Source organism: Haliotis rufescens, unplaced genomic scaffold (genome assembly GCF_023055435.1).
Source record: "Haliotis rufescens isolate VD_foot unplaced genomic scaffold, xgHalRufe1.0.p SCAF_35, whole genome shotgun sequence".
NCBI lineage: Eukaryota > Metazoa > Mollusca > Gastropoda > Lepetellida > Haliotidae > Haliotis > Haliotis rufescens.
The window spans coordinates 3,250,207-3,277,550 of NW_025964057.1; the positions used below are offsets into that span (position 1 = coordinate 3,250,207).

At 42.3% G+C, this 27,344-nt stretch overlaps 2 protein-coding genes across 12 annotated transcripts in view; one reads left to right on the forward strand and one right to left on the reverse strand.

The window, feature by feature from the left end:
* LOC124134448 (transforming growth factor-beta-induced protein ig-h3-like) overlaps positions 1-12,320 on the forward strand; it is a 70,699-nt gene extending 58,379 nt beyond the window's left edge. The window contains exons 10-14 of the mRNA XM_046499265.2: positions 583-720; positions 2,015-2,187; positions 4,669-4,805; positions 5,796-5,949; positions 11,153-12,320. Coding sequence (XP_046355221.1) covers positions 583-720; positions 2,015-2,187; positions 4,669-4,805; positions 5,796-5,949; positions 11,153-11,392 — 842 coding nt within the window. The 3' untranslated portion in view covers positions 11,393-12,320. The remainder of the gene's footprint in view (positions 1-582; positions 721-2,014; positions 2,188-4,668; positions 4,806-5,795; positions 5,950-11,152) is intronic.
* Positions 12,321-13,015: 695 nt separating this feature from the next.
* Positions 13,016-27,344, reverse strand: part of LOC124134449 (F-BAR and double SH3 domains protein 2-like) — a 133,465-nt gene continuing 119,136 nt past the window's right edge. For 7 of the 11 annotated variants that reach the window (XM_048381073.1, XM_048381072.1, XM_048381074.1 and 4 more), the window contains 2 exons: positions 23,691-23,734; positions 13,016-21,317 (listed from right to left, as the gene is read on the reverse strand). In XM_048381073.1, coding sequence (XP_048237030.1) covers positions 21,195-21,317; positions 23,691-23,734 — 167 coding nt within the window. In that variant the 3' untranslated portion in view covers positions 13,016-21,194. Of the gene's footprint in view, positions 21,318-22,697; positions 22,718-23,690; positions 23,735-26,077; positions 26,146-27,344 lie in introns of all 11 variants that reach the window. The other 4 variants (XM_048381078.1, XM_048381075.1, XR_007217967.1 and 1 more) reach the window with 3 other exon arrangements.

Sequence of the window (27,344 nt, forward strand, 5' to 3'; positions counted from 1 at the left end):
TGCCAGGAATCGGGAAACTTCTGAAATCTTTGCAAAAAATCGGGAAACTTCTTAAATCTTTGCCAGGAATTGGGAAACTTCTTAAATCTTTGCCAGGAATCGGGAAACTTCTTAAATCTTTGCCAGGAATCGGGAAACTTCTTAAATCTTTGCCAGGAGTCGGGAAACTTCTTAAATCTTTGCAAAAAATCGGGAAACTTCTTAAATCTTTGCCAGGAATTGGGAAACTTCTTAAATCTTTGCCAGGAATCGGGAAACTTCTTAAATCTTTGTTAGGAATCGGGAAACTTCTTAAATCTTTGCCAGGAGTCGGGAAACTTCTTAAATCTTTGCCAGGAATTGGGAAATTTCTTTAATCTTTGCCAGATATAGGGAAACTTCTTAAATCTTTGCCAGGAATCGGGAAACTTCTTAAATCTTTGCCAGGAATCGGGAAACTTCTTAAATCTTTGCCAGGAATAGGGAAGCTTCTTTAAATTAATCTCTCCTTGGAGTCGGGAAACTACAATTTACTCCTGACAACTTCTCTATGATTCTCTTCCTGTGATGTATACATCATTGTCTCCGTTGTCGATGTTGCAGTGAAGGAGGTGGCTGAGGTTGCGAGGGAGTTGAAGCTGAACACGCTGATGGACCTGGCGAATCAGGCCAAGGTCACGGACCGACTGACGGGCAAGAAGGAGGTGACCCTGCTGGCGCCCACGGACAGCGCCTTTAAGAGTGAGGCACTGGACCGGAACACATATTACATTCAAGGGCACGCCTGAGGGCGTGAACTGATCCAATCTAAATAAAATCAGATATTAGTTCTCGCTACCTCTAAACAAAGATCTGAAGACATCCCATTACGGGTCACGCCAGAACGACGTGGGATATCCTCAGATCTTTGTTTAACGGCAGCAAGAACTAAGACCTGACTTTAATGCGATTGGAATTGACCCCTTTTGACATTTAATTTTTATTATTGGGAAGGGGGGTGGAGGGTTGGGGTGGTCATCGACATTTTATTTCAGTGCATTTACGTCAATTCTATTTTCTATTTTAGTCTATTTTATTAAATTTTTTTATTATTATTATCATTATTAAAATTATTATGATACTTGCTTCAACTGTTATACTTCAATATATCCCCAGTACCCCTTGTTGGACGTAAGACCCGCACAAAATGAGGATCGAGTGTGTTTGTTGTTTGTTGTTTAACGCCGCACTCAGCAATATTCAAGCTATATGACGGCGGTCTGTAAATAATCGAGTCTGGACCAGACAATCCAGTGATTGACATCATGAGCATCGATCCACGCAATTTGGATCGATGACATGTATCAACCAAGTCAGCGAGCCTGACCACCCGATCCCGTTAATCGCCTTTTACGACAAGCATAGTCGCCTTTTACGGCAAGCAAGGGTTGCTGAAGACCTATTCTACCCCGGAATCTTCACGGGTCAAGGATCAAGTGGTTACGATGTGTGACCATGCTGATTGTCTGTCAAACTAGCGTAGATAAGCGCTCTTGTTATCAACCACTCGTTCACCTGACCAGAACGCTGTTATCTAATGCCCACAATGATAAATCTGGTTGCTTCCGAATGTGGCGCAAACACCATTCACTCACTCACTTGTACTCTTCCTACATGAAGTATAAACATCAATTACATAAAATAAATTATTTGATCCGCTTTCCCGATTAGCTGATTCGAGTCCAATTTAATCATCGTATTCAATGTCAGTGTGCTTTAGAATTGGTCTTCTGCAACCCATGCTTGTCCTAAGAGGCGACTAACGGGATCGAGTGGTCAGGCTTGCCGACTTGATTGATGCATGTCATCGTATCCCAGTTGCGTAAATCGATGCTCATGGCGTCAATCACTGAATTTTCTGGTCCAGATTCGATTATTTACAGACTGCCGTCACATAACTGGAATATTCTGAGTGCATCGTGAAACAGCAAACTAACAAAATTTGATTAGGGCTTTGAGTCCAATTTAATCATGATATTCACTGTCGGTGTGGTAGAGCTGCCGTCGGAGTATCTGGCGGCGTTGCGGACGCAGCCTCTAGCCATGGAGAAGTTGATGGACTACCACACCATGAAGGGGAAGATCACCTCCGACAAACTGGTGGGGGACCAAGACATCAACACCAACCTCGGTCTGTCAGCCAAGATCAAAATCAGCATCTACAGGGGGGTAGGTACATTTGTACATTCCTGTAATAAGATAGGTACATTTGTACACGTGTGTACAAGTGGTAGATACATTTGTACAACTCTGTACATAAGATGCTGTACATAAGGTCCTGTATGGGGTATATACACTATATAATTATAGTCGTATGAGTGGCCTTATCACGCACGCTACACGAATGAAAAGATGTTGTTGTTTTACATGTGGGGACTACTTGTCTGGACTGGGCCCAACGCTGCTCCGACGATTGACTTTGTTTTACATGTGGGGACTACTTTTCTGGGCTGGGCCCAAATCTGCTCCAACGATTGACTTTGTTTTACATGTGGGGACTACTTGTCTGGGCTTGGCCCAAATCTGCTCCAACGATTGACTTTGTTTTACATGTGGGGACTACTTGTCTGGACTGGGCCCAAATCTGCTCCAACGATTGACTTTGTTTTACATGTGGGGACTACTTGTCTGGGCTTGGCCCAAATCTGCTCCAACGATTGACTTTGTTTTACATGTGGGGACTACTTTTCTGGGCTGGGCCCAAATCTGCTCCAACGATTGACTTTGTTTTACATGTGGGGACTACTTGTCTGGGCTTGGCCCAAATCTGCTCCAACGATTGACTTTGTTTTACATGTGGGGACTACTTTTCTGGGCTGGGCCCAAATCTGCTCCAACGATTGACTTTGTTTTACATGTGGGGACTACTTGTCTGGGCTTGGCCCAAATCTGCTCCAACGATTGACTTTGTTTTACATGTGGGGACTACTTTTCTGGGCCGGGCCCAACGCTGCTCCGACGATTGACGTTGTTTTACATGTGGGGACTAATTGTCTGGGCTTGGCCCAAATCTGCTCCGACGATTGACGTTGTTTTACATGTGGGGACTACTTGTCTGGACTGGGCCCAACGCTGCTCCGACGATTGACGTTGTTTTACATGTGGGGACTACTTGTCTGGACTGGGCCCAACGCTGCTCCGACGATTGACGTTGTTTTACATGTGGGGACTACTTGTCTGGACTGGGCCCAACGCTGCTCCGACGATTGACGTTGTTTTACATGTGGGGACTAATTGTCTGGGCTTGGCCCAAATCTGCTCCGACGATTGACGTTGTTTTACATGTGGGGACTACTTGTCTGGACTGGGCCCAACGCTGCTCCGACGATTGACGTTGTTTTACATGTGGGGACTACTTGTCTGGACTGGGCCCAACGCTGCTCCGACGATTGACGTTGTTTTACATGTGGGGACTACTTGTCTGGACTGGGCCCAACGCTGCTCCGACGATTGACGTTGTTTTACATGTGGGGACTACTTGTCTGGGCTTGGCCCAAATCTGCTCCAACGATTGACTTTGTTTTACATGTGGGGACTACTTTTCTGGGCTGGGCCCAAATCTGCTCCAACGATTGACTTTGTTTTACATGTGGGGACTACTTGTCTGGGCTTGGCCCAAATCTGCTCCAACGATTGACTTTGTTTTACATGTGGGGACTACTTTTCTGGGCTGGGCCCAAATCTGCTCCAACGATTGACTTTGTTTTACATGTGGGGACTACTTGTCTGGGCTTGGCCCAAATCTGCTCCAACGATTGACTTTGTTTTACATGTGGGGACTACTTGTCTGGACTGGGCCCAAATCTGCTCCAACGATTGACTTTGTTTTACATGTGGGGACTACTTGTCTGGGCTTGGCCCAAATCTGCTCCAACGATTGACTTTGTTTTACATGTGGGGACTACTTTTCTGGGCTGGGCCCAAATCTGCTCCAACGATTGACTTTGTTTTACATGTGGGGACTACTTGTCTGGGCTTGGCCCAAATCTGCTCCAACGATTGACTTTGTTTTACATGTGGGGACTACTTTTCTGGGCTGGGCCCAAATCTGCTCCAACGATTGACTTTGTTTTACATGTGGGGACTACTTGTCTGGGCTTGGCCCAAATCTGCTCCAACGATTGACTTTGTTTTACATGTGGGGACTACTTTTCTGGGCTGGGCCCAACGCTGCTCCGACGATTGACGTTGTTTTACATGTGGGGACTAATTGTCTGGGCTTGGCCCAAATCTGCTCCGACGATTGACGTTGTTTTACATGTGGGGACTACTTGTCTGGACTGGGCCCAACGCTGCTCCGACGATTGACGTTGTTTTACATGTGGGGACTACTTGTCTGGACTGGGCCCAACGCTGCTCCGACGATTGACGTTGTTTTACATGTGGGGACTACTTGTCTGGACTGGGCCCAACGCTGCTCCGACGATTGACGTTGTTTTACATGTGGGGACTATTTGTCTGGGCTTGGCCCAAATCTGCTCCAACGATTGACGTTGTTTTACATGTGGGGACTACTTGTCTGGACTGGGCCCAACGCTGCTCCGACGATTGACGTTGTTTTACATGTGGGGACTGCTTTTCTGGGCTAGGCCCCACGCTGCGCCGACGAGTGACGTTGTGAGTGTTTCTCCATGCGGGGACTACTTTCAGGGTGTGGCCATCAACAATGCGAAGGTCCTGGACAAGGACAAGGTGTGTGGGAACGGAGTGATACACAAGATAGACACGGTACTCATGCCCCCAGAGGACACCCTCATGGGCCAGGTGATGGCGGACCCCGAACTCAGGTATACTAATCACAATAATAATGATAGTAATAATTCTACATGCAGTCACCATAACAACCAGAAGCCTCACTTGTTTCTGAACATGCAAGGGGAGACAACCCTGTTCCGATGATCATTTTGATCCACTCCCCCGTCGTCATATCACTTGCTATGCATGTCTTCGTATCCCAATTGCGTATATCGATTCTTATGATGTCAATCACTGGATTGTCTGGTCAAGACTCGATTACAGACCGCCGTTATATAGCTGGAATATTGCTGAGTGCGGCGTTAAACAACAAACAAACAAACATCACTTGCTGGGACTTGGCAATGGTAAAGCCTAGTGGTTAAAGAGTTCGCTCGAAAACCCGTTTTTGCGTGCCTCGGTGGGATATATTATGTCAACACGGGTTTTGTTGACGAAGTCTCAGTTTGGAAGCGGGTGGATCTTCAGATGAAAACTGAAAGTGTTTGTGTAATCCTTCCTCCCTTACACGTCGTGTAAAGTGATTGTGATCCTCTGTATGCACACTAGGCCTGGGTGCGTTCACCGAAGTGGTATATACGTCTACGACAAAGCTTGTCTGGTCCAAACTCGATTACTTATAGTCCGTCGTCATATAGCTGGAATATTGCTGAGTGCGGCGTTAAACACAGAAACAAACAAACAATAGATCACGTGCTCATGCGAGTCAACTTGCCGTAAAAGGCAACTATGCTTGTCGTAACAGGCGACTAACGGGATCGGGTAGTCAGGCTCGCTGACTTGGTTGATGCATGTCATCGTATCCCAATTGCGTGGATCGATGCTCATGATATCAATCACTTGATTGTCTGGTCCAGACTCGATTATTTACAGACCGCCATCATGTAGCTGGAATATTGCTTAGAGCGACGTTAACGGCAAAACAAACATAACGTCTACGACAAGCGTCACGTCAGGACGTCAATTTGTTATAGCGGGGTTAAACTCCCTCCCTCACTCACTCACTTCTTGTGTATCGCCAGCACCCTGCGGCAGGCTGTGGAGACGGCGGGGCTGAGTCAGCTGTTGTCCACGCCGGTCCAGCTGACCCTCCTGGCCCCCACGAACAGAGCGTTCGACTCCATGAGTCAACGGAACCTGGACCAACTCCTCACCAACCCCGACCGTTTAAAGAAGGTGAGTGACTCATCATGAACTCCACATTCAGACTGTAAACTGGATCTGTATACAACCCCTGTCTGTGTGTGGAAGAAGGCTTCCTCGTGTTTAACTAATATACACAAACTACCTGTAAACAACGCTGCTGTGGAATAAACTTGTAAATATCAAAGGGTGATTCGTTGAGCATTCTGAGTGGTTTTAAATCTTATATTTTTGGTGAGAGATACAAAACAAACAGTTTTATATCTGCGTGTATACATGTATGGGATTCGTCAGGTCAAAGAGACTGATTTCCTTACATATCGTAGACGATATGGCTGCTGCTGTCACAGTTGCTATGGAGACTGGAGACTGGAGACTGGAAAGCAGATCCTTCTCTCTTGTCATTCGGGGCGCCCGGGTAGTGGTTAAAGCATTCGCTCGTCACTCCGAAGACCCGGGTTCGAGTCCCGACATGGGTACACTTTGTGAAGCCCATTTGTGGTGTCCCCCGCCGTGATATTGCTGGAATATTGCTCAAAGCGGCGTAAAACCTCACTCACTCTTGTCATTCTCTCATATGTCAACGTGTCGCCTCTCAAATTAATTGTATGACGAGGCAGACATCAGTCTAAAATCTCCCACTCCGGTTTGGTGTGGTATCAGGTTGAACACAATCCGGGAAGAGAGGGGGTTTCACGGAACACCTCTATGCGAGGCTACAAACCCCCTTTTGGTTCGCGGGATTCGGGGGCTATAGAGGATATTCGGGACTCAGCAGTGTTGTGAGAGGGACGGTAATAAAATCGTATTTGGTACAATGAGTCAACCATGTCCTTTGTAAATTTAATTTGTAGATATAAGTTCAGTGATTTAATGACATTTGTGCAAAGTAGTGTTCGGGACTCAGGGGTGAGCAACGAGCCTCCGAGTGAAGACTTAGATGGGGGGCGGGGGGCGGGGGGCGGGGGAGCGGTTGGCACCCCCCTATGTCGACTCAGGAGTGTCGTGTCTTGGCCCTGGGTCTTGACCGTTCAGTGGTGGACCAGCAGTAATATTGCGCCCTCACCTCTACGACCACCATGGTGGTAATGGGGTTAACTCCTTAACGTGCCGTGCAGAGTTGCTTCCCTTGGTCATGCCGTACAGGGACATAGAGCGGCAGCCCAGAGCACTTTGGTCAAACGAACAAGGTACCAATATCCGAACACAGGAACATTTACTGTGTAACCCAACATATTCATATATAGATGTCTGCCGGGGAGCCCCTGCTGCGTGTGGCCCCTGGCCCCCCAAAAGAAGGGGCCATTCAAGGGCTGGATCAAACATTGGAGGTACCACGTGAAAGTAAGTGTAAATGAACTGGTACATCTCACAGAGTACAGAATGGGCCACGCCAGACAAATCTTCCTCTGCAAAAGGCCTGCCAGACACCCCCAAAGAGGGTCCCAAAATTTGGGCTGGGTTAACCATTGGAGGTACCACATGAAATCAACATAAAATGAACTATTTCACTCTACTAAGAATAAAAAACCCATTGCCAGACAAATCGTCTGCTGCATAAGGCCCATCAGACACCCCCAAATGTTGACCCTTAATGCACTCAGTGGACACTCTGGTAAAATTTGACCAGAGTATACATTCAAAGTACCAGATGAAAGTAAGTTTAGATCAACAGGTACATGTTACTGAGTACAACACGGCCCATACCTGACAAATTGTCATCTGCATAAGGTCCGCCAGACCCCCCAGAGAGAGTCCCAAAATTTGGGCTGGGTTAAACATTGGAGGTACCACATGAAACCAACATAAAATGAACAATTGCACTCTACTTATTGCACAATACCCATTGCCAGACAAATCATCTTCTGCATAAGGCCCGCCAGACACCCACAAAAAGTTGACCCTTCAGGTATACACGGGTAAAATTGGTCTGGAATATATATCGATTGTACCATATTAAGGTACATTTGAATGAACAGGTTCATATCACAGCGTACAGAATGGGCCACACCAGATAAATCTTCCTCTGCATAAGGCTTAAACATTGGAGGTATCACATGGAACCAACATAAAATGAACTATTACACTCTACTTATTACAAAATACCCATTGCCTGACAAATCCTCTTCTGCATAAGGCCCGCTAGACACACCCTCACCCCACCCCACACAGTTGACCCTCTGTAATCCCAGTGTGCATAATGAAACATTGGACATCAGCTCTGAGAGTCAACAGATGGTCAAATTTATGTTTTGTTCTTAAAGATGGGAGGATTTTATTGAGATTAAAATCACGTATTTATAAAATCAGGTCTCTGAATACTAGTATTGATATCATAGATTAGGCCTATCGTTGAAATGTAATAAAAAAAGGCATGAATCTGATTCTTGTGAATATATATCTGATCAGCTGTGAAGTCCTCAAAGCCTGCTATAGCCTGATAGCTTGGCTATGGATTCCTACAAACCCAAACATGCTTAGGTAGTCCTCAAAGCCTGCTATAAGAATGGTAAATGACAGTCCCTAATACCATTTGGAAATCTTTTGGTGATAATTGTGTTTAAAAACCTATGATCTCCGTTTATTTAGCAAGTTTTATCATCTAAAAAGCTGAATTCCGGCCAAATATTTCCATATTTATGGTCGGTCCCGAAAAGTTTATCGTATCGAGAAACCTAACAAAATTGTGGCACAGACCTGTGTGAAAATATCAAGTTTGTCAGGTCACGGAAAGAGATGAACAGGGTTTGGTGACACGAAAAGATGAATGTTCTATTCTTGATGTATTTTCGTCCTGATCTTCACAACTTTTCTCGGAGTGTCACGGTTGGATACAAAAATATTTTTCTGTTCAAAAGAGAAGGGCCGTTTCTGATATTCACCTCGTCAAAACTATCGCACCACCAAATGTGAAATGTAATTACCCATCATGTTTTATGATTTTGTTCTTGTTGTTAAATGTAAATGTATGTTCATAATGTGACATGGTTTTGATTTCAATACTCAAATATCTGTTATGAAACCTCCACTATATATCTAAATGTTCACAAGGCCTTACGTCTCAGATTTGCCATCTATCTGTTTGAATAAACGTCTTACACTAGACAGAGAGTCATGATATTGGCGCGTGAGCTGTGCCACGGTTAAATGTGTTTAGTTTAGACTTCTATCCCAGGATGACCTAGTGTACATATGTATATATATATATATATATATATATATATATATATATATATATATATATATATATATATATATATATATATATATCTGTTTTTGAATACCCTCAATAAAGAAGGGAAAGCCATACACAATAAATTTAACTTCTTTTTTTCTGAGGTGTGTGACGAGCACGTCACTTCTCTCGAGAAATCGACATCAAGCTTCCCGGGAAAACTTTTCTTACCTCCCGGTAAAATGCCAAGAAAGGTTGCATTAACCTGATCCATTCAGGGTGTTTTCCACAACACAAAATTCTAAACAAGCAATTGTTGATCTGTCACGATTGACTGAATTTTGTATAAATTCCCATATAATTGTTACCATAGAGCTGTGTTTTCAAGCAAATGTGAATTCTTTTGTTGAAAGAAAAGCCGTTTCCAAACCACACCTAGCCTTTTCTTTTCTGCCAACCTCTGAATGCAAATATGAAATCTTAATAATAGTGCTACTGACGTAATAATCACAATATAACTTGAAGCATTTATCAAGTCATAAAACACTTTGAACTGAATAAACATGATCATACATGAAGGTCGTGAGAAACCTTCCTTTGACACACCCTGTTTTGTCTTGGCATTGTAATTATCTTAATGGCGTGATTTCCCACTTGAACTAGAATTAATATGATTATACTTGCAGATCATGAGAACCTGTTTCTTGGGCCCCCCTGGTTTGTATTGCAATTGTTATAATCTGAAGGCGCGACCCCCCAGTGTGGTACCTCCAATGTTTAACCCAGCCCAAATTTTTGGACCCTCTCTGGGGGGTCTGGCGGACCTTATGCAGAGGACAATTTGTCAGGTATGGGCCGTGTTGTACTCAGTAACATGTACCTGTTGATCTAAACTTACTTTCATCTGGTACTTTGAATGTATACTCTGGTCAAATTTTACCAGAGTGTCCACTGAGTGCATTAAGGGTCAACATTTGGGGGTGTCTGGCGGGCCTTATGCAGCAGACGATTTGTCTGGCAATGGGTTTTTTATTCTTAGTAGAGTGAAATAGTTCATTTTATGTTGATTTCATGTGGTACCTCCAATGGTTAACCCAGCCCAAATTTTGGGACCCTCTTTGGGGGTGTCTGGCAGGCCTTTTGCAGAGGAAGATTTGTCTGGCGTGGCCCATTCTGTACTCTGTGAGATGTAACAGTTCATTTACACTTACTTTCACGTGGTACCTCCAATGTTTGATCCAGCCCTTGAATGGCCCCTTCTTTTGGGGGGCCAGGGGCCACACGCAGCAGGGGCTCCCCGGCAGACATCCATATATGAATATGTTGGGTTACACAGTAAATGTTCCTGTGTTCGGATATTGGTACCTTGTTCGTTTGACCAAAGTGCTCTGGGCTGCCGGTCTAACAGCCAGATCAGAGATATGTCACCACTTTTTTTAAACCCATGCGCATGCGTACATGTTATCGGGGAACATCGAAATACGAACCAACGGTCACGGATCCTGGCACGTGCAAGGGAATAAACTTGCACAGCGAATATAACGCATTAAACAGCTGGACAATGGCTCCTCTAGTGATGGGCTAGATGAAGGCACACAGTCTCATACCCATCCTGAGACAACAACATCCGAGCCATCCCATGCAAGTCTGTTATAGTTTGGCAGGTCTAAATTGTGTCAGTATGAATGGATTCTTTGGGCTCCTTTCTAGTGTATATTACAAAACAATGTAATGAATAGAATCTTCAAATATTGTCACCCCAGTGACTCAATGTTAACCTCACCGTGCAGTTACCTTGCGTCAGGAGCGACTTTGTCAGAGAAAGGGTAGAAGCTGGTAGCGCCTGATGTCGGTATCAACCATGCTTCACTGACAATAGGATCACATCGACTTGTTTCATCAAATCAAGGTGTAGTTTTCAGACTTGATATTCAGATCGTTTGTTATATGTAACTGACTGCAATGTATAACTGTATGATATAACATTTATATCATTGGTTAGATTATCTGACTGCGTTGTATGACTCTATGATATAATTATATAAACGTTTTTGTTCCCAGTTCCTGGAGCGACACATTGTGAACCGAATGGTCGTCAAGTGCGCCATTCCCAAGAAACACTCAGTCTACACCATCAAGTCACGGCAAGGAGACAAGATCGACTTCTCGCGAGATTATCGGAATGACATCATGGTCAATAAGAGGAAGAGAGTGAAGCCTGTTGAGCAAATGGCGACCAATGGCGTCATGTACAAAATTGACGATGTACTGAAGTGCTCGTGCGAACCTAGAATAAGATAAAGGTTTCCAAATGGAACAATCTCAAACTAGCCGCAACATCAGCGCCTCCCCAGGCTACATTGGCTAGCAACATGGTATACGGTAACAGTGTGTGCTGATGTGTCCCGCATGGACCGAGGCATTCCAATCTTGACAGGTCAGCAGTAACAAAATGGCGGACGGCACGTGCTGACGACAACCTACTGAAGAGACGATGTGAGGACGTTTTAATGATGACTGTTGGTGTTAATATTAAGAGAAGTGTATGTAGGGCTAAGCAGTGAATTCCTTTAGAATTATCCATGCATTATTTTTGTAATGTCTAATATATGCACATAATGGTATGGGATTGAAATGTAGAAATTGTAATATATAGCTTTATATTTTGTTTATTTTTTCATTGATGTCGTTTCGCGGATGTTTACAATTTGTTTCTATGCAACGTGTTATACCTGTTATCATACCGCCAGTAGAAGGGTTGACGGGAATCTGGTGATATTGGTATGTATATATATATGTACTCAAACGTTTAACATACCTGGTCACTCAGACTACTTCTCTCTGAAACATTTAGTCACCTGCTCAGTGAAGGGCACCTATCGGCGAATTTCAGAACAGAAGCTGCTACATCAACTCTCTGTAGGAGTGATGCAACCAAGCAGACCAATCGTGGTCTCTGCTGGCGACATATTTCGCCTTATGTATAAACAGCATTCACTGCCTGCGACGGGCGAACCGTGTGACATCGACAGTTTCCGGGATGCCCCGACGGATGTCTAGATGCATTATGACGTCATGTTTCTGACTAAATTTGTTCAGTTTACTGAAAGAAATCTGTGATACCTTATCAATCTTTGTTGATGCGTGAATGATCAACAAAATCTGTTTCATTTGATAGTAGGTTTGTATTTAGGGCATTTTGTTCTATAAATAAAGTTTAGTCCAACTATCGTGGGGTATGTTATGTGTTGAAGGGAATCCTTATTCCAACCAGGCAGGATTGCATATACTCGTAGACAAAGATACCTGTGTCTGAGAGTTTGATGGGCCCCATAGGATTTCTAGAAAACTTCAAAATTTCAAGAATTTGAATTGTGTTCTTATAGTAGGTTCGAATCCTCGTCCGCCCTGATTATGTTTCTAGGTTCGTCAGCCCCATACCCGTGCTCGTGGGTTTTGTGGCTCGTGGTAAACGTCTAAGACCTGCATCACTTCGGGCCTTCCTCCCACATTAAGCTGACATGCTATGGCATAACTAAAATACTGTTCACAGTGCGATGTTCAACGAAAGTCACTAACTCTTTACAAGTTGTGGTGAAATGTTTTGCAATTTCAATCCTCTTTCGAGCTGCACAGCAGTAAGATGTAATGGGGTGCCACTATATTTCTTACACTAAACACATTACACCGCATATTTACCCTAGTCTTCCCGCCAGTTTATTAAAGTATCAAGATAGTATTTAATGCACATGTGGTTTAGTCCGTATTGCATCCATACCATGCAGAGGACGCAACATACACAATAAAGGTCACAGGGGTGCGTCAAGAAACAATAGAAACACTCCTCATCTTGCCATGACCTTATCTGTCGTCAGCCCTTTGGTTTTTTATCCCCGGAACAACAGATGATCCTACAAAACCATCTAATTTGTGTATTTCTTTTATTTATAGCACATGACAAATTGACAAATTGACAAATAACGAATGCACCGCCACAACACCGAGGTAATCCTACTATATAGAATATTGAAATATGTATAGGAACCACACATGCATAGTTACATGGTTAACGATTGTGGTGCATAGACAATGCTGGAACATTGTTGTACATTGTAGTGTATTGCTATAGTGGGCTGCTGGCCGCGGATAGAACGTACACATTGGATACAAGACATCACTGGTATATGACGCCATATCCACCGCCAAGGGAAACAACTCTCGCTGGCACAGCCTCAACCATGTATTCAGATTTAATAAATATGACAATCTCATTCAAATCAGATTTTAGTTCTCGCTAGCTGTAGTGAGAACTATGATCCGATTTAAATGAGATTGTAAACATGAGAAATCTGTGGCATTGGAGTCTAAATTATTATAGAACATGAACAATATCCAAATGGTTTCAATAAATCCAAAATATCAACAACACATAATATAATTCAAACTGTCATTTCAAATGAAATTCTGCAAATAGATTGACACAAGCTATTTTGATATGCTTCAAATATGGATGAAAAATGGCCACAGATACAGCTCAGTATGAGCTTCCAGTCTTAACATATATCTGCCAGGGTACTTAGGACAGCAGTGAGAGGTTGTTTCCCCTGATTGGGGAGGATGGCACGAAGGGTGAGAGTAAGGTATATCATGGCATATGTGTAAATAACTCACAAGAGACAAGGCGGACTCAGTATTGTCCATAAGATTATATAAATAAGAAAAATGAATTCTGAAAATGCACCATGCAGGTGGATAGTGTTTAATGTCTTCACAGCAGGGCTGGTTGTACAGTAGCTCAGTGTAGCCTAGCCCTAAACTTGTTTACTGAAGCTGGGGAAATGCAGGTCAACTGATGCTGCCAAATATGGTCAAAGGAGCAGAATGAAGAAACACTGGCATTTGCACTTCCTTGAAGACAACTCAAGGGGATAACATGTGTTATACATTAGCTGAGATCCATAATCAGGGAGGGAACAGATGAGATACTGGCCCTGAATGAGGCTAAAGCAGCAGCATGAGCCTTGTGCTTATAACATACTCAGACCATAAACATATATTAAAATGAATCCCGCATGTATCAAGTTTCTAGTTGATTGAAAATGAAAATGTCGCAAATCCAAACTGCTAAATATTGTGTAACAAGTAAAATACACATATGGATTTGGTTCAAACAGAACAAGACTTGAGCAACAGAATGTCAACATAACAAATAGGCCCGTCTCCATTCCCTGGCTTCAGATGTATCATGTGTGATAACCTTCTTCCACTCACCACAAATATATTAAAACCTAAAATGCAAGTACCAACTATTTACCAACATATTGTTGGCAAAATTCAAAACAATCAACAAAACAAAATAAAGAAAAACAAGCACATTTTAAAGACTGAATTATCAGTAAATAACATACTACTCAACTTTTGATAAGGATATTCTATTATTCATTTATTCAGTATTCCTATCAAACGTTGAGTGACATATAACACGAATCAGAATACAATACACCAGATTATGTCCTAGTTAACACATCTCGCTCAACCATCAGTGATGGTAGTTTCACATTAAACCATGTTGTAAGAGCCTGTTTCTGGTAACTAGGTGTGGCCATGCAGTTTAGACTAGTTCTTGTCTTGGAAGTGTTCCCATGGACATTCTCCTTGTACTACCTGCTTGTGGCCTTTCAATATCGAGAATAAAGACAAGGACATTTCTCTGGGGAGTAAGCCCGGTTGGTTGGAGTAAGCCCGGTAGATGTATATATCAAAGTGGGTTGGGCCAGCATGGCCTTGTAGTGTCCACAGGGCACTCAGAAGACCACTCTGGACAAGATTCTCTTAACCTTTGTTCACAGCATAGCATTTTGTCTTGGGAATAAGCCCAGTCGGTATATGTATCTATGGAACCTGGGTGGCCTTATACTCGGGAGGACTAAAGGGTACTTATACAAAGGAGGCAATGAGGCTCACTAGGAGACAAGATTCTAAATCTGAAAATATCATTTTTCAAATTAAAAAGAGATGTAGAAAATCAACATTATGAAAAATATTGCACAGATTGATAAATGCATTTGTTTGATGCAAGGGTAAATGATGGAAATAGTAGACATCTCCCACCAGACCTGAGATCAACACAGCCACTGTTTGCTCTGCAAGGGAAAACCATCAATTTCTTCAAGATGAGCTCAGATCATTGTTCAAAATTGCTTTTTTTAATTATTCTGTCAACAAAATGTTTTACCAGTCAAATGAGAATTCTTTCTGCATCAATTACACGTAAAAAGAGTTTGTCAAGGTCAAATTTCTTTGAACCTTGTTCCTGGGTAAAGTCTTCGTAGCCCTACCCTCAATTCCTGGTAAACTTGCCCTCAAGATCAAATGATTGGTTCTTAAGCAGGTATGTAGTTCCTGTTAAGACTGTTTCAATACATGCTCACAGATGAACAAATAGTTTGAAATACAATGGTGAAGTGAGAATGTGAGAAACGTTCATGAAAGGTCATACGAGGAGCTACCATTGTGACTCTGTAACATCTAATCCAACATGTGTTTTACTACAGATTCCATGCTATATCATCATCACCTTCGGAATAACTCCAACCTGAAACCTCACAGAGTCATCCTCCATGGGCGATCAGCTGATGCAGTGAGTGAGTGAGTAGAGTGAGCAACACAACTGCCAAGCAGGGAGAGAGGAACCAGATTCACAATGTGTACCCATGTTTGGTAATAAAACTGGTATTCTGGTGCCAAGCTAACACTCTTTCAATTAGGCTACCCACTCAACCAACTCCATGAGCCATCAGAATTATTGTCGAACAGTCTGGTTCATCAATGTCAATAATCCTACTTTCCTGATGACTGCGTCCATGTCCATAATCCTACTTTCCAGATGACTGTCAATGTCCACAATCCTACTTTCCCGATGACTGTCAATGTCCATAATCCTACTTTCCTGATGACTATCAATGTCCATAATCCTACTTTCCTGATGACTGTCAATGTCCATAATCCTACTTTCCTGATGACTGTCAATGTCCATAATCCTACTTTCCTGATGACTGCGTCCATGTCCAAAATCCTACTTTCCAGATGACCGCGTCCATGTCCACAATCCTACTTTCCCGATGACTGTCAATGTCCATAATCCTACTTTCCTGATGACTGTCAATGTCAATAATCCTACTTTTCAGATGACTGCATCCATGTCCACAATCCTACTTTCCAGATGACTGTCAATGTCCATAATCCTACTTTCAAGATGACTGTCAATGTCCATAATCCTACTTTCCTGATGACTGTCAATGTCCATAATCCTACTTTCCTGATGACTGTCAATGTCCATAATCTTACTTTCCCGATGACCGCGTCCATGTCCATAATCCTACTTTCCCGATGACTGTGTCAATGTCCATAATCCTAATTTCCTGACGACTGCATCCAAGTCCATAATACTACTTTCCTAATGACTGTGTCAATGTCCATAATACTACATTCCTGACCACTGCATCCATGTCCATAATACTACTTACCTGATGACTGTATCAGTGTCAATAAACCTACTTTCCTGATGACTGCGTCCATGTCCAGAAACCTACTTTCTCAACAACTACCTAAAACTGTAAACATGCTTTCTTGAAGACTACCTACGACAAGCTAGCTAGACCAGCTACTCTGAGCAACTAGCACTGTGGCAAGCTAGTACAGTCGTAAACATCATCTAGCACAACACAGAAGCACAACACTAGTCCAACGACAGCAGTCTATACAGTCTGTACAAGTCACTATATACACACCATCTGCAATGTCGGCCGCGGGACATGAACCCAACACAGGGCCTTGACGGACTCTAACCTCTGCAGAAATCAGGATGACACTGGATACATGAGGTTGGACATCGCAAACATTTACAAGGATCCATATCGCTAACAATGGCTGACTTCAGTAACTCCATGAACGGTAAACTTGAGATACACTTTCAGAAAGATCCCTGTGGCTTCTCATCTCACACCCCCCAGAGGTGACTTATTTGGGTAGACATTTAGTATCAGAACATTTCCCATTTTCCCGAGGCAAGTGAGTTAACTGACTATAAAAGTCCAGTTTCCACCCTTGCCGAACTAGGCTGGTATTATGGAGTTACATTTTGGCTGGACTAACGAGTCTATGCATAGTCCAATCAAATTTGCGCACCAAAATTGAAATCCGGTTCGTAAACTGTCGTGCAGATTTCGGTCGATTGCAGGATTTGCAAAGCATATGCACCACCAACTCGTTGTCAGCAGATATTTTCAAAATCTTCTCATGTTTTTAATCAAGGTGCTCACGTGATTTGATGCATTTCGCCATGTAAGACACGTTTTATCACAATATAGATATTGATTATCGATCAGATCGTCCTGACCGGGCGCAACCATTTTGTGTAGCAAACGCAAGTGATACGAGAGGTGGAATCCGATTGGTCCTTAGGAGAGGCTAAGAAGGGACATAATTGGTAATAGCCACTGGTGGCACTACGATCGAGCCCAGTAATTCCAGCCTAGTTCGGCAAGGGTGGAAACTGGACTTTTAAAGTCAGTTAACTCTCTTGCCTCGGGAAGATGTACATTTCCAGACTTGATTCATAACTACCTAGAATTGGTGTAGTCATGTAGTCCCCTGTAAGGGTAACCTGGAGGTATAGAATCCATCCCCGCACATCAGCTTCTGTTTCCTCCATTGTAACAAGCAACATAGCCAGGCCATCGGACAACTTGTGAAAGTTTGAACAACGCCCTAGTTATTGGCTATTTATTCTAGTCTATAAAAAAAAAATTAATGGGGCGAATAACAAACAGCTATTGTCGGCCCCTTTGAGTTGACATATGTGGAGTTGAGTGTACCCGACTCCTAGGCTACACCTACACATCATCTCAAACATAAGATGAGGAGGTTTCATTGATTGTATATTTCCTGGCAAAATGGGATAAAAGTCGCATTTGGCATTCTGAGATTTTCATGATAAGGTACACATTCCAGGACCATAGACCACAAAAGACACTGTCAGTGTGCACGGGAAGATTCAGGTGAAAAAGAAACTGGATACATGAATTAAGTTCACCCAAAGACACCAAATAAGATAAATGGAATAATTTAGGAAGCAAGTCGATATTATAGACAAACAAATCATGGTATTACATTCTCCAAGAGTACTCAGTCCTTTCCTCCAACTTCAAATCACAGACTTCTGGATTCCACTTTTACCAACACCCAATACAATAGTCATATCACAATACCTGCCAAGGTCAAGGCCATCATACACAGGGGCTCCACACATGGCCTGCCTCTCAAACTCCACACAGGGTTACACCACCATATCCTGCCCTTCACATCATCTCTCACTTGTTTCTACTTAATGATTCCAAAAACATTTCACACACAGTTCAAGATGCGTTAAATGTAACAAATCTGTGGTCAAATTCATTAAGGCTTCATGTCTCCTCACTAAGAACAAATTATTAATTAAAACTATTTTCAACAATTAATCTTCAGACGGAACAAATTAAAAATATTTTTGTCTTTTGATATTTGATAAACAATAGCAAGTTAGTTACCTGTTGGAGCATATCCACAATAACGGCCAGGTAGATCCAGGTAGAACCCCCATGTACGACCTTAATCTGCAGTCTACCTGTGTAGTTATTATGCATATACACAGTATACATCTATATACAGAGCTCTACTTCTATACAAGGGTCACACGCAGGTGGGAGGCCCACATGGCCCTCCTCAACACTGGGGAATACACACAGATTTTATGTCTGCTTCAAACAACACGTCCCGCTGAACAAACATGTACATCCTTCCAGTGCAAGCAGCTAACCTGTGGTGAAGTCCAACGTAAGTCAAGTTTAGATTTGGAAACAAATGAGGTAGGAACAAAGTGATCCCTTTTCTGTTTGAATGTCACAAAATTGTTAACATCATGTGTAACGTGCCCCCCTTCTGGCTGCTTCAGAGCACGAGGACTTCCCTCCCCCTCCCCCTCCCCTGTACCCCACACCTGTAGCAGTCCGGGAAACTAGGACTGATGGACTGAGGATTGTGACGACCTAAAATAACAAATTTCATAGAAATTTGTAAAATCTGGATGTGATAAAATGGAATTAAAAATTTATTATGCTGCAGAAATTTCAAGTTCTGACGCAAATTGCTGTACATCATGCCAGCATCGTGGAGCTTGCAGCAACCCGGTTTACAGACATCTCTCTCCCTTCATCCCCAGCACTGTGACCCTGTACCTCCACATTTCAAAGGAACGGGAAAAATACATCTTTATAAGTCTGGGGCCCATTGCACAAAGCAATACTAGCGCTACAACTGTCGTAAGTCTTTGTTAAAGTTTGGGAGTTACGATTGCCTTAGTGCTACGACTGTCGTAAGTCTATGTTAAAGTTTGGGAGTAATGATCATCTCAGTGCTACAACTGTTGAAAGTTTATGTTAAACTTTGGGAGTTATGATAATCTTAGTGCTACAACTGTTGTAAGTTTATGTTAAAGTTTGGGAGTTACGATAATCTTAGTGCTACAACTGTCGTAGGTCTATGTTAAAGTTTGGGAGTTATGATCGACTTAGCGCTAAGTTTGCTTTGTGGAAATGGCCCTGGTCCTTTCAAACAGAATTCCATGTTGGTATTTTTACAAGACAGGATGTATGACATATAATACCAATACATAATATATACAAGTTACCGGTATGTAAATGTAACAGCTGATTTGTCAGGGGTGCAACATCCTAGATGAATGCATGACACCAGTCCCTGAATGAAATCTGATACACCCCCCTGTATCGAGCTACTTGAATGAAGGGACGATTGATCCAGGAATAACATTAAATACATTCAGCAAAATGTAGTGTATTAACCGTCTTATTATTTCATACTTCTTACAATTTAACATGAACACATTGTCATAGGACTTGTTCATTATGTTTCTACCAATTGAAAATTTTATCGTGCTACGTATTTTAACTAATTTCTATCAATATATTCTGTAACAGTGTCCTGTAACACAGTGCATTGTAACATTGTATTGTTACACCCCATCACTTAACACAAACCTTGGCATAACAACCACTCTATGCGGTATCAATCGTAATGCACTGTTTGTGGGTAGAGTAACATTTCAACAAATTGCTATGTGTGTACAATAGTGTCATCCTTCCTGACTAAATCATATTCCCTGCTGCGTGTCAATGCCCTTGTATGGCGATCTTCTACAGACGGCTCTAGCTGGTCAACAGACGTCCATCCCCTTCAGCTCCTCCGCTTGTGAGCATGTGCAGAGTACTACTTCCTGTCCATACATGCATCCTGACCACTGAGTACTGTCACGTGACTCGTGTGGAGATGTGTGCTTCCTGGCGTGTGCTGTCCTGGGGCAGCACGTGTGAGGCTAGGGCTGGTGAAGACTTGTGCCGAAGTATATCATGTCAACGCTTGTGAAACAAAACGGTACATCAACTGAAATGTAGCCTTGTCATGGCTGCTCTGTACCTAAGCAATGTCTACGCAACATCTACGCAACGTCTACGCAACGTCTACGCCTCCCCTGGCACACTTTGTCCACAGTAGTCCAGCTACCAAATGTAGGCTAACTGCATATACCATCTCAGTTGCCTAGCAACAGTGTGATCAACTCTATCATACTCCCTCATTGGTTTTCACTACAGATGACATGATGACAGGTCAGATGTCTATCGTATATATAATGCCTAGGTGTGCTACTGGTTGCTATGACTACAATATACTCCATGGTGAAGAAAACCTGCATTACACAGCCAGATCGGTTTCCATGGTGATAATGTCAGTTCATCAACCACCTACAATACCTTCTTCCCCAAGCCAGTGTAATGAAACAGATCAATTCCTCCCTCAACACATGTTGCTATGGTAACCATCTGTTGCTATGACAATCAGCGAATATTTTGAAATGATCCTTCACAGTTGCCCTGCAACTGCTCATCGAGTTCATAGTCACTGTGTGGTAACAGATTGGTTGTCAAGGCAACCAGTGTGGACTTCCTGAAAGGATGGCAAGGTAACAATCCTGTTGCTATGACAACTGGTGTCAGACAACAGACTCCTCCCCCTCCTCTTCGGAGTCCTCCCACTGCGTGTGTAGGGGGTAGTGTGGCTGCAGGACGTCCGTCGGTACCATGTGGTTGTTGCTGAACCGAACTTTCTTATAATTCTGAAAATAAACAACCTTTTTAGCTACACAGTAATGAAGTAAAAAAGACTAAGACTTATTACATTTACATATTACATCTGTATTTTCATTGGTTGAGAAAGGGTCACATGATATTCGTAAACACACGGTATTGCCCTGAGACCCACCCTGCCGTACAGCAATCCAAACTCAGTGGATTCAAAGTAATAAAATATTTTCAGCCAATCAGAGAGAGCTTAACACAAAGCTCCTGCGGCTTACCGTAACACTTATTCAATTATTAATGAATTTGAAATATTCATGTTTTTTTAAATTATGTTATAAAACAATATTCACTGAGGTCAGCAGCCTTGGTCAATATCAGTTTCTTGGGTCCATAAATATAAGATTGCCCGAACTGTGGTCAATAATTGATAAATGTTTCTCTGAACCATGATTCCCTCCAGAGCAATTGTTTAACGTAATCGTAGATAAGTCCTTGTTGATGCCTTCGCTTGGCACGAGATCAGTGATGCTGCTGCTGCTGCTGATAATGGTAGATATTATATTTCCAACTAACACAATATGACTCAATCCTTTTGCAATCTGATGCAGATATAAAGGTGCAAAGCAGACAATGTGCTTGTCCCAGTGGATGATATGGTGTGATATTCCATGATAAGGAAGCAGACGAATGTGTCACAGTGCAACAATGTCCTTGTCAACATAAAATCAAGTGCTTTTGTCTATCAACTAGAAGTTCTCTACATGTATTTCAGTGTGCACAACTACTTGATAATGTAAACTCTAAAGCACTGCTAACTCCATATAACTGAACAATGAAAAAAAATTCCAATGAAAAATGTCAAGCAGAAATAAGTCAAATGTTAAAATTCCCATTTACCATATATGCTATCAATACAAATAAATTATTCAAAAGACTAGAAATAAAATGTGTGGAAAATTTATCTTAATCAACCCCCAACACACGCACACAATAATTTGAGGAAATATAATATATATTGGAAATTGGAAGTTTTCTTTTATATATTGTTACTGAAGAACCGACCTGAATTTTGGGGTATTAAAAATACAACCCAAAATTGAAAAAAGGCCTTAAGAACTATAAATGTTTACGGAGCTAACAAGTCCTACGTTGTCTGTTACTTATTCAAAGATTTACTATGGAACTACGAGTCCGAGAGGGTGTATCACATGGAGATGAAGGGGAGACAACTGCTTCATGCATAGGGTCATCTCAGCACTCAACAGTAGTCACGCAGACGGTTGGGGGAAATTTGATAGACAATGAAAATATTTCCTTGAGAAAGTGAAAACTGCATGGGCTAGAGTCTATACCATGACAGAGGTGCAGACCAGGGTGCCTGGTGATGGCTGGTGGTATAACAGGGAGATACTTACCCTCCTCTCTATACCACAGACTGGGAAGCAGTAACAGAGAATATACATCATATCAGCATAGGTACAAGTTGACTACAAAGCTAACAGGTTAACAGGTTAACAGACTAACAAACAACAGGTTAACTGACTAACAGGCTAACAAATTAAGAGGCTAACAAACAAACAGGCTAACAGACTTACTACATCACACGAACATGCTACTAGTCATCAGGTCAGAAGCATTCCGACACTACTGACCTTGTCTACAATAGCGAAACTGTTGCTACCATGAATAAAAACTGGAGTAACAATTGAAGGAAGTTCCTCCTCATTTTTCACAATGCATTGAAAACATTTACACTCATAGTGCATCTACACGTCTAAAACTGTAATACTGTAACACTAACAATACATATTCTAGTGTCTGATAGTGAACACTGGCAACACCGCATTAGGGTCATCGGTGGCTACAGTGTACACTTCCTCACATGCCCCAGTCTCTCATACTCATCAACATGTCTTTTATTAAGAAGATAAATCTCCAGTGATAATATTTTATTTGCATGTGTCAATTTACCACTGTGACCACCTTTTCCCACCCCCACCCCCCTTGATAAACGATATTTTTGTTCGAGTTCATACTTTGAGTTGAGAGACTCAGGGTCAGGTACATGTATGAGTGAGTGAGTGAGTATTGTTTTATGCCACCTTTAACAATATTCCAGCAAAGTCACAGCAGAAAACACCAAAAATTGGCTTCACACATTGTACTCATATGGGGAATCGAACCTGGGTATACAGCGTGATGAGCCAACACTTTTTAACCACTAGGCTACCCCACCGCCCCCTACACAGTTACTACTTCATCCTCCGCCACCCTGCTTCACCTTCCCACCACCCTACAGAACATGACGTGTTAATAATTCAGTTATATTACACAGCAAGCGCCAAGAACAGATTCTGACAACTACCATAATCAAGATGCATTATTTGCTGCCATGGTAACCATCTTACCTGTTCAGGTGTGCTGTTGTCAGAAATTGGCTCAGTTGCTGAATCTGCAAAATAGAATCATGATTGTGATATCCGAACAGGACAACTTTCCCTGGACAACAGAATCTGTGGATTTCTTGTTTAACTCATATTGTATAAACTGACCTGCTATACCACTCTCATGCTATAGCTGACAAGTACTGAAATAGCTTCACGAAATACTGTACGACCAAAATACTGTAATACTAAACCGGTCAACACTCGGGACAGGCAATACTTCAGTCAAAGAGTGAGTGAGTGAGTGAGTATGGTTTTACGCCGCTTTTAGCAATATTCCAGCAATATCACGGCGGGGGACACCAGAAATAGGCTTCACACATTATACCCATGTCGCGAATTGAACCTGGATCTTCAGCATGATGAGTGAATGGCTATCCAATTGTCCATAGAGTCGAAGAGGAAGGTCGGATAAGATATGTCCAAACCAATAAAATAAGTCACATTACAAGGAACATCAATCATTGAGTGAATTGTTGAGTCACACACGCTATTCATCAAGCTATATATGAGAAATGTCTTTTTAAGGCATTTACTTGATCTGAATCCCCAGATCCTGATGGAGACTGAGGATGGGATGACTTATATTCAGATAGAACATATCGACTGACCAAATATGGCAGCAAACTGTAAATCTAAATCTGTTCCGAATCAGTTCCACATGAGTATATGTTACTGGAGAATACCACAGTGTCAGTACTACAGCCATCGTCCGGCTCAAGTACAGGAATAGCAGATGACACATGCACGAATACAAGTAGTTATCTCATGCCAGGACTGTAAATCTTGAAATAAACACGAGCACAAATTAAATGCGAAAAATGCGAGTGGTCTTTGTTCGCATTAATGAACCTTTGTATTTATGTCTCCAAAATGACTATCAACAATAAGACGGCCTTACTGCACACTTTGAATAGCGGAAATATCAACTTGACTACATACACGAACACTGATTATTCATCAGCAGTTGTAACAAGTACATGACAATGTCATTTAAAGAATAGGAATTTGGAGACACATTAATTTGAAGATTTACAGTATATGGCTATTTCACATGCTAATATACAGCATAAAATACATATATCTACATCTAGAGGATTAAATCTACTGGACAGTTAGTGAGGCAAAGTTTCACAATTACGTATTGTCACTCACTCACTCACTCGCACACACAGCTGCCAACGTGAAGAGGTCAAGGTCAGGGGTGGTATACGAGCGATACACAGCTAGATCAGACTTCAGTCAAGAGTGATGGAGCTACCCTGGGTATTCTAGGTAATGTCGGGACACGGGAACAGACTGGTGCAGTCTGGTGCAGTCTGGTGCAGTCTGGTGCAATCTGGTGCAATCTGGTGGGCCTTGGGAACATTGTTCATCATGAGCGGATCACGTGACGGCCAGTAACACAGGCCAGGGAGTAGGGGTGGGGGATGATCTTCACACTCAAAACCTTGACACACAGAACATATACTACATCATTCAGACAGAGGATCTGACAAAAGATATTAGCGTTACAGGACTTGATGCACAGAAAATATAATGAGTGTGATTCAGACAGAAGATTTGACAAAAGGTATGAGCGTTACAGGACTTTGTAACAGAAAATATACTGCATGTCATTCAGACAGAGGATCTGACAAAAGATATGACACAGGACTTGACACAGAAAATATACTGACGTCATTCAGACAGAGGATCTGCCAAAAGATATGACACAGGACTTGACACACAGAAAATATACTCAGGTCATTCAGACAGAGGATCAGCCAAAAGATATGACACAGGACTTGACACACAGAAAATATACTGACATCATTCAGACAGAGGATCTGCCAAAAGATATTAAAGATGTACAGGAACATTACAAAACTATGAGTATGAGAGAGCATCAAGACAGCCCCCAACAACTTCAACAATCAGAGCTGTTTCACCCAATCATATGAGGCTAGTCAACCAACTGGACGCCATCAACCAATCAGATCCTGGATACCAGTCAACCAATGACATGGCTGGAAGCTGGTCCACATCCTGTTCCGACTACCTTAACCATGTAGAAGGCTGTAGAACTACCATGAGTGAGTTTCTTGCCACTATAAGATATCTTCCAGCCATGGGTTTATAACCTGGGTTCTCAACCTGATAACCCAGTGCTTCAACCACCCAGCTCCCCAAACACAGGATGGATAACAAACAACGTTGGTTTATCTCACATAGGCGTAGGTCATAAGCCCTTACAAGCCAAGTGATTCTGAATCAAGTTAGATGATATTAGTTTGAAAAAAAGATTTAAAAAACAATTAGTATGAAACTATATGTGTGAGTGGCTACAGACAAGAGGCCATGCCGGGTACCTAAACGGTGGACTCAAACGAGTGGGGGTTTACGGATCCCAATCGGTGACTCTGTGGGTGGAGGGGAACTGAAATATCAACACAGTTGCAATTTGCAGCATTCAGGGCCGTACGGACCAACACATCCAGTGACAGGCACAACAGTCAGGAGGAGGAGAGATGGAGTGAAGTGAAAAGTTTCCTCAAATGGGAGAGAAAGGGCAGACAGTGGCGTGAAAGGAAGAGTCAACGAGAGAAGAGACAGAACAAATGAGAGGAAGAGGAAACGAGAAAGAGAAGAAGTGATAGAAGGGGGAAGAGGGTGGAAAGAAGATGAGATTTACAAGTGAAGGAGACAGCTGGGCAGAAAGGGGGATAATAGAGATACAGGGTACAGAGTTAGACAAAAAGAGAAAGAGAAGCGATACAAAGATTATAGGACAGAGAAGGTGAGGATGGAGAGTGTGGAGGTGAGATGTGAGATATTATTGGGGAGAAAAACGGGTAGATTATAAATATGAGTATAAAATCAAGTTAATCTTTCATGTAGAAACCATCATGAAACTGAGTGTCATTAAGATCTTATTACATATGTAAATCATTCATGACACTCGTGATTTTAGGAAAATCAAGTATAAAATCTAATAATTGAATTAATAAAATTAATTAATAATAATAATTTAAAAGAATACATGAAACAGAGGTCTCAGGCTTTGTTTGGAAACAAAGCAGATTTCCACATGAAAGTACACAGATAATCTGGCTCTGTGCGGAACCTGGCCATGTCCGGCAGCCACAAGGGCTCCTGTTCACACAGTAGGGGGCAGCACGGAGGTCGGGTAACTGTGTCTACTGTACCCATTTCCACCAGTGTATAGGAGACTTTATCATACCTCCATGTCAGAAATGAGATCTGATTGGTCCACGTGACCTCAATAAAATATTAAGTAAACCAGCCTTGGAGGGGAATACATTACTCAGCGGGGAAATAAATCTCATTTAACCTGCTTCAAAGCAAAACTCCGCACGCTGACGTAACAAAGCAGGAGCTAACCTCAGTTCAAGTGAACAGCTGTTATCTATCAATTTTGAAATTGTTTGAATTCTTTACAATGTCATATTAAAACATGTCGGTGCAATAAATTCGTTGTAGCAGGATCACTCAGGTTACATGGTGTTGTATCCGTCCCATGTTCCCCGAGTGATCCTGCTACAACTTACAGTATCCCCCATCTCCAGTGTTATGAAACTGTATCCCCCATCCCCAGTGTTATGAAACTGTATCCCC